Source organism: Rhinolophus sinicus, linkage group LG10 (assembly GCF_036562045.2).
Source record: "Rhinolophus sinicus isolate RSC01 linkage group LG10, ASM3656204v1, whole genome shotgun sequence".
Lineage (NCBI taxonomy): Eukaryota > Metazoa > Chordata > Mammalia > Chiroptera > Rhinolophidae > Rhinolophus > Rhinolophus sinicus.
Window position 1 is genome coordinate 3,151,765 of NC_133759.1, and position 14,336 is coordinate 3,166,100.

Consider the following 14,336-nt stretch of genomic DNA (forward strand, 5'->3'; position numbering starts at 1 on the left):
TCTGAGATTTGTCTCAGCTTGTCTAGTGTACCCTCACAGAGATGACAAATGCTTTTTATTAGAGTATTTTATCACAAAGTTAGTTGACTAAGGGTTTTATTCTTCAGCAGTTAATGCCCATTCATTCTTAATTTCTATAAGAACCACACAGTGAAAATCCTAATGTGTCTGTCCCATTCAGGCCGGAGTCCATAAAATGGATACTCAGGCTGTCACTGAGCACAAATAGGTGATCTAATTAGCACGCGTCTGGAGGTAAGGGAAAAGGGGAACTGTAAGTCAAGAAGAGATTGCCAAATAAGATGAGGTTCTTGTTAAAGGCTACCTACCCTGTGAGGCCAAAATCAGTGAAACTGTCATTCCACAATTTCTAGAATTCAGTCCCTCTAGGTTTGCCTGATAAGTGCAAGGTGAGTGTGGAATTTGTACAATCATTTTGATCACCAAAGCTCACTTAGGATTTCACATCTCCTGCCTTGGAAACGTGACCGAGCCCTGGAGTTGATCCCCAGAATGAGCCACGTGGCTGCTCATTCCCCTTGCCACGCACACGTGGAGCTTAAAGAACAAGCACTCCTCAATCTTCAGGTCATTTCTTGAGTTCCAGCGAAGCAGTTCTGGACTATGATTCATTGTTTCCAGCCCAAAAGGTTGCAGTGAGTCATAAAAAGTGCAGAATGAACCTTGGCTCCGGTCCTGATAGGAATCGAGTGTGATGTGTCCCCTGCCCCTCCCGCAGACCCTTCATGGCTGTCGCCGCCAGCAGGCCGCAGCATCCACAACACCTTGGCATTCCCTGGTCCCATCTCGCAGCTCTTCATCTCCTCACCCCTTCCTACACCTCAGATCGCAACTGAAATATGGGGCAGGCTGGTCCAGAGGTACGCGTGAGGCCTCTGGAGCCAGGTGCGCTGGTGGGATCCACCCCACGCGTTAGCCACGTGACTGGACGTCAGGTTAACCTCGTCACGCCTGGTGTCCTTGTCATTCAGATGAGGAGAGTGGCCCCTACTTCAGACGCTTCCTCTGTGTGTTAAATTACATGTAAAGTGCTTCGAACAGCAACACAATAGAAGGGCAACACCAGTGACTTTCTTACGTGAGATAAGCTCAACAAATTCGTTATAGAAACAGATTACAGAGCGTACAGGTCGTATGACCCTTGTTTTGTAAAATCCATGTGGATGCTGACAGAGAAGGCTGGAATTGTACTCTCCAAAATGCTAACAGTGTTAAACTTCAAAGTGTTCAACTTTTAGTGATAAAACGTTCCATTCTTTGTTTTCTGTTTGCTTTGCCGCATTTTCTCATTTTTCTACACTGACCAGTTTTTAAATTTTTGCAGCCATGTTTGGTAAAAGGGTTTGCACAGATTATGGGTCCGACAAGCACTTAGCGATCCGATCACTCAATTTTGTGTTTTTGTCTTTTGGAAAAAAAGGAAACTGGGAACCCGAGAAGCGAGGCAAAGCCGCAGCAGGAGCAGTCTTGGTCCCCAGTCACCATGCCATTTACTCGAGGGTCCAGAAAGCTGTCTGTGGTTCTCTGTGTACACATTTACTTTGTTTCTTTTCCCTTATAATTTTCAAACGTTTGTATAGGGAGTTCTCCTAAATAACTGTACATTACTTTGTAATATTCACCTCCAGGACGTACAAAATCTAGAGTTGTTCAACCGATGGGCGATAATTTTCTATCAGAGTTCATATTTATTTATCTAGGTTTTTTCACATCTGCTTTGAAAAAATAATATAACTTGCGAGCTGGGGAAGGTTAACTGTTGCTTAGGTACCAGGAAAGAATAAGATTAAATTGAGAAAAGCATATCATAATGACTTGTCCCACGGGCAGAAGCACAGCCCAGGGGTCTGTAGCAGCCCAGTTGCTCCTTATTGACCATGACAGGCTTCCTAATAGGTCTCAAAGGACTGTCCCTAAATTTCCATAAGCAAAGGTGATAGATTGCCCATACCATGTAACGAGAGAAGTCATAGATTTAGGTGACAATCATAAGTGCCTACCCTCGACTTCCTCTGAAATGGTACAGAGGAGAAGAATTTGCAGAGACTAGGAAAGTCTTGGGAAAATGAGATCTAGTCTGTGAGGAGGTCTGCGTGTGTTACCTGTATACAGGTGTGCAGTTGGGCAGAAGAGTTATCGTATGGCCTTGGTGTTTTGGGTCTGGATGGGGCCTGGTCAGCCAGTCCTTAGTTTGGCTTATTAGAACCAAGACAGATGTTGAGCACTTCACAAGACAGATGTTTGGACACTGGTTGTTAAATATTTCTGAATATTATCCCTAAGTAGAACTCTAACTAGAAGAGATGCTAGGCAATAGGAAACAAAGGATTTATCCCCTTTTAGAGTTTCAAATTCTCTCTCTTTCTCTATCTCTCTCTCATCTACCTCTCTATCTCTGTCTCTCCCCCTCTCTCTCTCCTCTTTTGTCCTCCATTCCCGGTATATTAACATTGATAAACATATATATGTAGGATGTGTGTGTGTAAATATACATGTGTTTATATGCACGAGATTGTCTTTGGAAGTTAAAACGTAAACTTCACTTTTCTGAATGTTTTATTGTACTTCAATATAAAGTTAAATCACTTAAAACCGATGTTCTCAAATATAAGGACAATAACAGGCCATGTTTTCCTGAGTCCTCATCCACGTTTCCCCCACCAGCCTGTTTATTTAGCCATGAAAGCACTGAACAAAGCCAGCATGGAAGCGTTTATATCCTCATCTGAAATCGAGCTTTAACGGACAGGCTGACAACCTCAGCTTCCTGTAGTTTCAGAACAGACTGGGGTAGGACAGAGATTCGTGCGCTGAACTTGGTGTTGGGAATGTCCCTGATCAGTGCCAGGCAGCCTGTCCTATTGCTGTGGCCGCACCTAGGATGCAGTGAAGGGGGCAGGACTAAAGGTCAGGAAGGAAAAAAGCCTTGGGAGCCTGGGGTGTCATGAGGCACATCGTGCCGTTCCCTGGTCCTCCGCTTTCTTAGCCGTTAAAATGAGTGGCTTATAATAAGTTACGTCTAAGGTTCCTTCTCGTTGTCTTCTAGGATTCCAGACGCAACGCTCTACCTTACTTTACTCCCACGTCAAGGTCACACAGGCCAGATAGCATCAAACGCTGCTGCACAGACAGGTGCTGTTCACTGGGTCAGATTTCTCCCCAGGCTGAACAGCAATCACAGCACAAAGCTCGGTGCGTTCACTCGTTCACTCAGTCACACCTCAGTGAGCCATTGGTGACCGTCACCTCTGTGACCTTCGACCTCCTCATGGTTCAGATGACCAAATTCCCCTCAAAGTTCCAAATTTAAGACCAAAGAAAACCTAACAAGCAGAAAGGAGGAAACTAGAATATCTAGGATATTCTGTAATATTGATGCATTACCATTTATCCTGCATTATGATACGGCCATGTGTTCTCAGGCAACTCCGCCAACATTGCCCACACGGCATGAGACCCTCAAGTGGGCCTCAACGACCAGTGTGTCTTCACAAAGAGATCAGCTGTACTCGTAGGCTGATTAATTAACCAAGTGAGGTCTAATCCCGGGGTCTGTTTTCACATCACACAGGTTTCTGGGATCAGATGAAAACCCCAAGTTTAAGAGGATACACTTAATCTTCAGGTCCCTTGCCCCACTTCTCTGGCACTGGGGAGGTTCTCGTTGGGACAGTTGCTGCCCCAAACTCAACAGGAATTCACCTGTTGTAGGTGAACAGTGGAAGAAGCGATTCTGCGGACAGTCCCCTGGACTGTCTCCTTCCACCCAGGGGAAAACAAGCCTTTTTTCAAAGGGCAACGTGACCAACTCAGTGAAGGGAATTTGTAGGACTAATCTGACATTTCCAAATAGTGTAGATTAGTAGAATATACATGACATTCCGCAAGAAAGTCAATGTAGGCACTTTTCATAAGACAATTTTTGCCATTTCTTTTTTCCCAGCAGAAAATCCTACTCGGTGGATGTTGGTAATAGTTCCTTCTGTGGTTTAATTTAGCAAGCACAGATTCCAGCAAAGGCAGGTGTTGGCAAAATCTGAGGACGCACAGCTCTGCAGGCTGGCCTCCTCCTGCCAACACAACACTCTGCAAATCGTAGTTAAACAAGCCTGGTGTGTGGCTGATTTCTCTTTCACAGTCTGTCATTTGCCAGTTGTTTCGTTAAATTCTGTGTTCTTACAGGCATCGGCGTCAGCCTTAATAATTTTCCAGGTTTTGAAGGAGGGCCAGTCGCAGCCACCAGGTCGTCTGCAGAATGCAGGCTCTTGATGGGCATTGTCGCTGGGGGGACTGCGGCACCAGGACTCTTCCCAGGGGCTAGCCCATCGGCGATGGCTCTTAATGTCAGGTGGAACTTCTTGCTTTGGCTGGTCACCTTATGACAGAAGTTCTTAAAGTGTGTCCCCCCAGACCAGCAGTATTTACCTCACCTGAGAACTTGTTAGGACTGCAAATCCTGGGCCTCCCTCTCAACTTACAAAATCAGAAGGTCAAGTTCTCCAGGCGATTTCAAGTTTGAGAACCACTGGTTTAGAAAAAGCACCCAGGAATTTCTCTCTCTGTCTTTGTCAGGAAATCAACCGCTTCACTTATTCAGGAAGCCATCATTGCCTGCATATTCCATGTCACCGTGTAGCGCACTGATAGTAAGTAGACTGCAAGTGTCACCAACATGAGAAGGTCTGCATCACCCACGTCGTGCCCCTGGCCAGGCACAGCGCGTGACTTACTGTTGATGGTAAATGATTGTGTATTGGATTAATTCACGGGACTATGAGGACAGCTGAGCCCCTGATGATTGAGGACTTTTATGTGTGGAATTTCACGTGCTGTGACTTTCACTATGGTTATGGTGGTTCTCTTACTCTAAAAAATAGAAAACACTGACAATGCATTTTAATAAATTGAGGCTTTTTTTTTTACTTTATGTTTAAAAAGATAGGTGTAAATATCTCTATTTAGAATTGAAAGCAAACATTGTCTCTATAGGAAAACCATATATCTCATGCAGGAGAAAAGGAATAGTGTTGAGAATATGTATCCTGGTCGGTGCTGACTGTATTATACCCACTCTTCTATTTTGCCTTGACTGTGTAGACACAGCTCAGCCTTTATATCTTCCCACATTTTAAAATAATTTCAAGATGGATAAAGGGTTCTGGAACAATTCCCCCAGTGGCCTTGCTCTTTTTGCCTAATATTCTGTGAATGACCAGAGCAGCTGTAGACTAATTAAGTACAAAAGTGTACAGGTGGCCAGAGGAATGACTTGACAAATGCAGTCCTATTTAGGGGGCCTTTTGTTTCTTTAAAAAAAAAAAAAAGTTAAAAAGGCAACAGCTTCTTAAATTTAATGTAGAAAATTAAGGCCAAAATAGGTAAAAATGAAAGAAATAGTCAAATAAAAATGTCGCCTGTGCCAGATGTAACCAAATGAAATGGAACAGTTCACAGGTGTTCCTCAGAATGTTCATAACACAGTCAAAGAAGATTGCTTCCTTCATTTTTCATGACTCTAATAAAGACAATATTTCTATGAATGAACACTCTAAACAACAGCAAAATCCATGCTATCCCATCTCTGATCCAGATCTCTCTGACCTGTAACCAATGTTATAGCTACAGATCAATCTGCATTATTGCTGAGACCTGACACCTGTATTCCCATAGTCATAAATATAGATCACGGAGTATCACCCCCGACATCTCTCCACACGGCCGCATAAATGACCTACGCAGCTCAGTGTAGAAAAACAGGATATTCAGTCAGTGAACTCACACAAGAAACCATGATGATACTTAAAAACGACTTCCATGCCTGGAAAGAAGTACATATTTGACTTGATGGCTGTTATTTGTCACAGAATAAAAGCCCACATTCCTACATCTTTTCCTCCATTCCACAGATTACTACTCATCACATTTTTTTTTTTTCACATGGCTGCTACTGAGCTAGGATTTGTGAGGGATACAGAAAAATCAGAAGTATTTCCATTCCTCAAGGAAGCAAAAGTACAACAGAAGAAATGGCAAGTATATAAAGATGATAGAAAATGGCAATGCTATGTGCAAGGTCCCCAGTTCACATACAAAATGCTTTACGGTAGTAGTTTTTCACTGAGTGCCTCTTAAGTGAAGAGACAGCAATAGAAGCTAGAGATACAGTGGTACCTCGGTTTTCTAACATAGTCTGTTCCGGGAGACCGTTCAAGTTCTGAAACGTTCAAAACCAAGGTACAATTTCCCCGTAGAAAGTAATGCAAAATGGATTAATCCATTCCAGACCTTTAAAATCAACCCCTAAAACAGCAATTTAGCATGAATTTTACTATCTAATGATACCATAGATCCATAAAATTTACGGCGTTCGTAAACTGAAATGTTTGTCAACAGAGACGTTTAAAAACCAAGGTACCACTGTACTAGTATGTGCGAGAAAAATGGAGACATTACTTGATGTCATGCATTTTACAGTCGAGATGGAGGACAGAGCCTACATCCATGAACAAACAAGAGAATTATACATTGTGATAATTAACATAAAGGAAATAAGACGTTAATAGAGAATAACAGTAGTGACCTACTGGTCGCTTACATAGGGTGATCAGAAAACACTTCTCTGAGACGGCGTCATTTGCATTGGGACATGAAGCAAGAGAAACATCACCCATGAAAGAATCATGGAGAACACGAGAGGAATGCGAATGAGTCCACGCAAACACTCGCATGCAAATGTTTATGGAAACATTATTCACTGTAGTCAAAGTGGAAGCAACCTGCATGCCCGTCGACTGGTACTACGGGTTGGAGTGTGCCCGCCTTCCCGAAAGACAAGTTGAAGTCCTAACCCCCAGGACCTCACAATATGATAGTATTTGGAAATAGGGTCATTCCAGATGTAATTAGTTCAGGTGAGGTTGAGGTCACTGCAGGAGGGGAGATCTTTAATCCAATGTGACTGATGTCCTTAAAAGAAGATGATGGGAAGACGCACAGAGAAAATGCCATGTGATGAAGGGGTAGAGATCAGAGTGACACAGCTGCAAGCCAGGGAACACCAAAGATTGGCAGCCACTCCAGAAGCTTGGAAGAGACAAGGAACGATTCTACCCAGGGTCTCAGAGGGAGCACATCCCTGTCGACACCTTTATTTAGGACTTCCAGCCTCTAGAACCGTGAAAGAATCAATTTATTTGCTTGGAGCCATTCAGTTTGTGTCACTTTTTGTTACAGCCTTCCTAGGAAACTAATATAACCCATGGACGATAAGTAAAGTGTGGTTCATCCATATGATGGCGTCCCATTCTGCAATGAGAAGGCAGGAACCACAGATTCCTGCCACAGCAGGGATGGACCTCGACAGGCTGTGCCAAGTGAGAGGAGCCAGACGCCAAACACCTCATACCGTCTGACTCCTTTTATAGGAAATGCCCAGAAAGGTCCAATGTATAGACACTGAAGCAGAGCTTGGTCTCCTGGGCTGGGACTGGTTCCGGGCAAGAGCTGTAAACGGTGTGAGGGGTCTCATCCCGCTGATGGATGTGCCCTGAAACTGGATGGTGGTAATGGTTGCGCAATGTGGTACATTTTCTAAAAACCATCGCATTGCATGCGTAAAATCGCTCAACTTTTTGGTCTATAAACAATACTTCAATAAATGTGTCATTTTCTTAGAGAAGTCATGGAAAGCAGTGGCAACTGAGGCAAGAGGTTCAGATACTGTCTGGTCATGTAAAGACCACTGTGAGCTAGAGAGTAGGACTTGGTGGGGGGGTGGGGTGGGCAAGGGTCCTGGAGCAGTGGCTGTGAGTCTGGGCTTTCATGGGGGCGGTTAGGGGACCCGGGACCCTGAGCCTGCTTCACAGTGATGTTTCAGTGGCTCAGGACAAGGTTGTGTGAGATACATTTGCCCTGGTGACCCTTCACAGCTGGATTAAAGTACCCCAATTTATCTGTAATATTTTTAGGAGGAGGAGGCATGGGAAACCTGATCTATGACACATTGGCTTTGCCCTTTGTTTGTAAGTTCATTGTCCCACCCCCTCCTACACAGGATACACTGCAATGCAGACAGTTTCAGTTTCCTGGGAGGATGGGAGACCTCTTCCTCTCAAGTCAATCCCTTCTTTAATTAACACTGCTTGGGGGTACACAGCCCCACACACAGTGCTCAAAGGTGTTAACTTTGGAAAACCTAGAGGAGAGATGAAAAGGAAGGCCCTATTATTTTTCAGTAAGCTAGAAGATTCCAAGCTTTATATTGGCACAGTTGAACCAGAGACCGTGGAAAATGACTAGAAATTGAATAGCAATAAATGCATGAAAACATTTGGAGCAGAGGTAGATGGGATGAAGAATGTACCGATAAGAAATAATTATTTAGTTATAAAGCATGGACCTAGTTTGCTAGATTGTGTTACCTTGGTCATAATTGTGGAGTCATTTTTCAGGATGTGGGAAAGTGGGAGACAATGACCTTCAGGGTAAGCATGTCGCTGGCCAAATGGATATAATTTAAGGGTTGTTTTCTATATGTGTTTCCTATTATTCTTTTCTTACTGGTTCAGAATCTAATAAAAACACTGGCATTTGATGCTACCTTGCATGTAGTAATTTGTGATTAGTTCAGATTGGCTTGGAAGTGAAAGTTAAAGTAATCTGTGGCCACAAATTGATTGCTCCGCTTTTTTTTTTTCTTAAATAGACATAATAAAGCATGCAAGTATTCTTTTTAATATTTAAATTTTTCTGCAGTATGTTTCCCAAAAGATAATTGATTTTATTTTCCTGGTGACTGGGACTTTATCCATCTTTGTATGTGTTTTCCATGACTACCCAAAGGAAGGTGTTCCTGAGACACGAAGTTGTATGCGTGGAGAATTTAATCCTAGGCAGATGGTGTGGCACCGCGACACAAGTGACCCTCTAGTGGTAACTGGGAGAGGAGCCACGATTCACGGCTGTTAAGATGGGCCCTGCTTTCAATGCGGGAATGAACTGTGCATATAGTGAGGGATTCGAGCCTCTGACATTAATGGGAAAACACCGGCGTGCGTGTTAAAAGAACGTCTAAGACTTAGCTGCTGCTTTTTATTCGCAGGGGTGATGGGGGAGTATGAGCCCAAGATAGAAGTCCAGTTCCCAGAAGTGGTCCCGACTGCCAGAGGCGCCACGGCGCGGCTGGAATGCTTCGCCTTGGGGAAGTAAGTTCTGGGGCCCTGCTCCCTCGCCACCCCCGCCCATCTCGGCCGCTGTAGCATTGACCTTGCCCTGTTCACAGTGATGGTTCCTGAGGTGACTGAAGATCAAGCCTTTCTCTTTGTAATTCTGCACACCCACCCCCCGCCACAGAGTGGGGACATGGAATGGCACGAGGAGGAATAGGCTGCCACCACTGACAGGGCCAAAAGCAGCGGACAGCGGGCGATTCTGAAAAAGTCTTTTATTCCATTTGTATGACCTGTAACGCGCGTGCTGTCTGACCCAGGATGACAGGGAAACAATGGCTTCCATTTGAAGTACAGTCAAGCTGACTATTCGGAAATATACGGACTTTCATTCCAACCCTAGTTTACAGAGGATGCAGCAAACGTTTCTTGAACTTCTTTTTAAATCGCCAGTCTCTTCTTTGTGCTTTGGCTAGAGATAGGTAAGACCTGATATTCTCTAAGAGAACCTCTGTGTTCCGGAGCCGTCTAAAAGTTATCCACAGCTTGATTGTTCTGTCTATGCAGTATCCTCCCCTAAGCCTAGTTGGGAACCAGTTAACTTTGCCATGTCAGAGGGCACAGGAAAATGAAAAGCAAGTCAGTTAGGACTTTACCTGTAACCCTAAAGAAAATGTTTGGCATGAACAGTAAAAGCTATCAACTGAAATGAGAATGTTTAGATCCTCTATGCATTTTAACCATGCTTGAGAATCTCTACACCCAAGCCCACCCATCCTGCTAACCCATTGCCAGCTACCCAGGCTTTGCTTGTGCCCAGGTGTTGGCTAAGGCAAGAATAACTTTTGTCCAACCCTTGTATCAGCATGGGGTCTATGTTCATATGAGTTTTATGTTTTACAGCAGCAATGGGAGAAAGATTTTCTCTTTTTTTAATTTTTAACTCTAATAGAAGGGTTCTTTTGGTTTCCATAGTTTCGAGTCATGACAGTAGAAGCTACAGGAGAACCTTTGCTTTTGGCAGAGTGCAGTCCAGTAATCATTTCTTATGTCCTGAAAACTGACCCATTAAATAAATTGTGGTTTAGTCATAAGACTGAGCACTGTACGGACATGAAAGTCAAGTTGTAAAGCAACATGAAGACAGAAAATGCCTATGGTTATTGCTAAGACGATAAAAGCAGATTGCCACACAGTGTAATGCAGACAGTCCCATTTTTTACCAAAAAAGAAAAAGAAAGTGTGTGTGTCTGTTTGTGTGTAAAGAAACTCAGTCCAGGCAAAAGGTGAAAGCAGGTGGCTGGGTAGGTGGAGAATATAGTCATTGAACTCTACACGGTGACACCTTGAAAAATCTCCTGTAGAGAGAGCCAGCAGAATTCAGTGTGCGCGCTTCAGAGGGGATATGAATTAAACTCTATTCACGCTGCTCGAATGGCACTAGAATAAACACAAAAGACCCAAATTGGGCTCCTCCAGTCAACACAGAGATGTTTGGGTGTGCAGCCCAGCTGCTGAAACCCCACCCATCACCCACGTAGAAGCAGAAAGACTATATCTAAGGACAGTCATTTGAAAAGCACATATTAAATGTATATCTCATCAAGTGGAAAGACACCCACAATGCATTTTGGATAGAACCCTTCTGAATTTTGAGTTAGTGTCTGTCTAATGAGCTTAAATTCTTCTAAAATAAGTATAGTAAGTTGATGGCTTTAATTTTCTAAATACCATGTCAGGTTTTCCAGGGAAGATTAGCAGGTCTTTACTCTAATTACTTCTCTGTGTGTGTTTTTGTGGAAAATAAATAAGTAAATAATGGTACCCCCTGCTAGGAAGCTGCAATCTAAAAAGCTGCGGTTAGCTCGCTCAGCCATTGGTTTGCAGACTCAGTGATGCCCTCCTTGCAATTTAAGGTGTGTTCTATCAGTGACAGCTGTGGGATGATGAATACCCCGAGAGCACATAAAGACCCCACACATTGCTTCTCTTATCTCACTATTTTAAGTAAAGTCCCCCCAAACCACCCTTCCCATGGGCTGCTCTATTAATTGGTAAGTTTCTATAGGGCGTGTTCTGAGAGACAGGAAATGGAACCTACCAGTCATTGCTTTGTGGCCTGAGGCCCAAAACCAACATAGCATCACTCCTGCCTTTTGTCAGCAGTCAGAGTAGTCAGAGAACCACCAGGTTCCAGGGCAGGGGCCGGGGCCTCGTTTTGATGGGAAGAATGTGAATTTGCAGTCATCTTCAGTCAGCCACAATCGTGTGTGAACAGTTTTATTTTCAGATTTATGATTTAGAAAAAAAAAATGTGTTAGAAAAGAAGAAATAATCATTTTAAAAAACCTGTTTTTATTTCCAGGATAATATTGCCTAAAAGCTAGATGACCTCATTTAAGGTTAAGAAAGGTCATGTAAGAAAAACACTAATTTATAATGATATTAAAGATGTGGATAGGGATAAAATCATAATAGTGAGACGCGAATGAACCAAGTTTGGGGAATGCTGTCCAGCGCAAGCTTATATGTTCAGAACCAAGAAGGCGGGGGTTGTTAGAAACATCGGCTCAAGTGAAAAATAGTTTTCTCTGCTTTGATTCACTCCTTTTTATTCTCACACTCAGTCCAGTACCGACTATTATCTGGAGAAGAGCTGATGGAAAGCCAATAGCAAGGAAAGCCAGAAGACACAAGTCAAATGGAATTCTTGAAATCCCCAATTTTCAGCAAGAGGATGCTGGTTTATATGAATGTGTGGCTGAAAATTCAAGAGGGAAAAATGTAGCACGGGGACAGTTGACTTTCTATGGTAAGTTTGCGATTCCGGTTGATCATTTGTCATGCTACAGACCCTGGCCTTAAAATCCTAAGCTGGGAGGTTTGCATTCAAAGACTGTGCTAAACCCTTGGTTTGCTACTTAATTAGCATTCCCTGGGTGGTTCTAGGTGTGCAGAGTGGGGGCGAGGGGGCGGTGTTGACAGCACAGAGAGAAAGAAATTAAGGCTGATACGTTTGGGGAAGAACACACTTGCAAAGGAACCATTTTCCCTCCTGCCTTCAAGCTGTAAAACCTGACACAGGAAATGTTTTGTTCTTCTTGCTCCTGATTTATTTATTTTTTTAAAGCTCGATGCTTTTCTTCATCCACGTTTTGATTTGGGGCTCATGTTCATCCTCTCTGATCGCTCCTGTCCATAGTGATTTCATGTGGTTCCACAAACATTTCAAAATGCACACTGTCCAGATTTAGTTCTTTCGGAGTGGAGCGTGACAAATCTCTCTCACCCCAAAGACTGCTTATGTGCAGCTGCTCCTATCCCAATCAAATCATCGGCATTGATCCAAAGCCATATAAATGTAAAACCTCTAGCACGTGGTCATCAATTGAGCTGGTCTTGGAAACCCTGTGAGGGTATTGATTTGAAATCCAGAAAGGGATTTCACTAGATAAGCATTGACTTTTGCCAAATTGGAAATGCCTGAATCCCATCTGTCCAGGGTGTTGAAAATAAATATTATAGATTGGTAATTATTCAAGAATGGTTTAAATAAACAACAAGTATATTAAAATGATGAGAGTAGTTCTGTAGGGGCAAGTTGTAGCACAAGATTTAAATGTGCTTATTTCTTGCAGTAACTGATAGCACAAAAGTCTGTTTATTTCACCAATTCTTCCAAAGCATTTTGGTTTTTAAGAAACTTCTGTGGGGGCAGAGCCCCAGTGTGGGGGCAGAGCCCCAGAAAGCAGTTTCCAGGCTCTCGGCCTCACATAAGACAGGTGCTGGCTCAGGTAGTAAATGGCCATCAATTGTGATTGCATGGCCATCAGCTGTGGCTAGTTGGCCGTCAGCTGTAACCAGTGAGCCATTGGCCACTAATATAACTGCTGTGGCTACGCTAGCAGAGAGGAGAGTGGAGAAGAGAGAACGAATGGGGGCTAGCAAGAAGATGGTGGCTGGGCTGGCAAGTGTGGATGGCGGTTTGCGGACAGTGTGGATCCAGCCTCCAGTGAGAGTATAGTGCCGCCAGAGAGAATATAGTGGTATGACTCCCCTACCTATGGCTCCGTGGGTGTTCCTTTTTGGCCTCACCATGTCCTGCGTTCTTGTATGGGGAGCGGGAGCAGAGACCCCGCAGGCCGCCCTGCACGACAAATGGCGCAGCGAGCAGGGTCTCCCGCATGACACCCAGAAAGTAGTTTACAGGCTCTCGGCCTCACGTGAAGGGGTGCTGGCTCGGGTAGTAGATGACCGTCAGCTGTGGCTGATTGGCCGTCAGCTGTAGCCATTGAGCCATTGGCCACTAATATAACTGCTGCGGCTACGAAGGAGAGCCGAGGAGAGTGAAAGAGAGTCGTCGGTGGGTTGCAGACAACAGGGACAGCAGGTCGCACGTCCAGTGAACCCAGCCTCCAGTGAGACCGTAGTGGTATGACTCCCCTGCCTATGGCTCCGTGGGTGTTCCTTTTTGGCCTCACCATATCCTGCGTTCTTGTGTGGGGAGCGGGAGCAGAGACCCCGCAGGCTTCCCCACACGACAAATGGTGCAGCGAGCAGGGTCTCCCGCACAACAACTTCCAAAGGATTTTATTCAAGAGTCATATAATGCATTTTGCAAGCATGATTGGAAACTGAGTGGATTTGGAAATCCAACGAAACTTCTGTGACACCCTCCCACCACTGCCACACACATGGTCCTCAGCATTTTGAACTCACGTACCTTTGATGCAACGCGGGTAGCAGGAAAACACACATGGTCCTAGAAAGTTCTTCACATGATGGCGTGGGTAACAGTTATTTGAATACACCTATGCTCCTCTTTAATCACTCCTCTTTCTGCAACACCATTAAAGACTAATTCTACTAGGAGCCGAATGACAGACTCAATATTTCACTTTGCCCTTTCTTAAACTGGAGTAGTTGGTACCTCATTTGATTGGTTGAAAAGCAAACTTAAGACTGAAGGTTACAGATTTGTTCAGTGAGATGCAGTTGCTGTCTTTTAAGTGTCTAGGGTACTTTTTCTCACCAGTATAATTATTTCTTAGGTGTCAGATAGGGACAATCTGAAGATATTCAGGTAAACGGCCAATGTTTTTTTGCTGTTGTTGTTGTTTCTTTTTTATTAGGTGAACAGACTTTTCA

The 14,336-nt window shown here is 43.9% G+C and overlaps 1 protein-coding gene across 10 annotated transcripts in view; it reads left to right on the forward strand.

The window, feature by feature from the left end:
* The window catches only part of CNTN4 (contactin 4), a 769,828-nt gene that overhangs the window by 610,506 nt on the left and 144,986 nt on the right, over positions 1-14,336 (forward strand). For all 10 annotated transcript variants that reach the window (XM_074312213.1, XM_074312216.1, XM_074312211.1 and 7 more), the window contains 2 exons: positions 9,122-9,224; positions 11,816-12,000. In XM_074312213.1, coding sequence (XP_074168314.1) covers positions 9,122-9,224; positions 11,816-12,000 — 288 coding nt within the window. The remainder of the gene's footprint in view (positions 1-9,121; positions 9,225-11,815; positions 12,001-14,336) is intronic.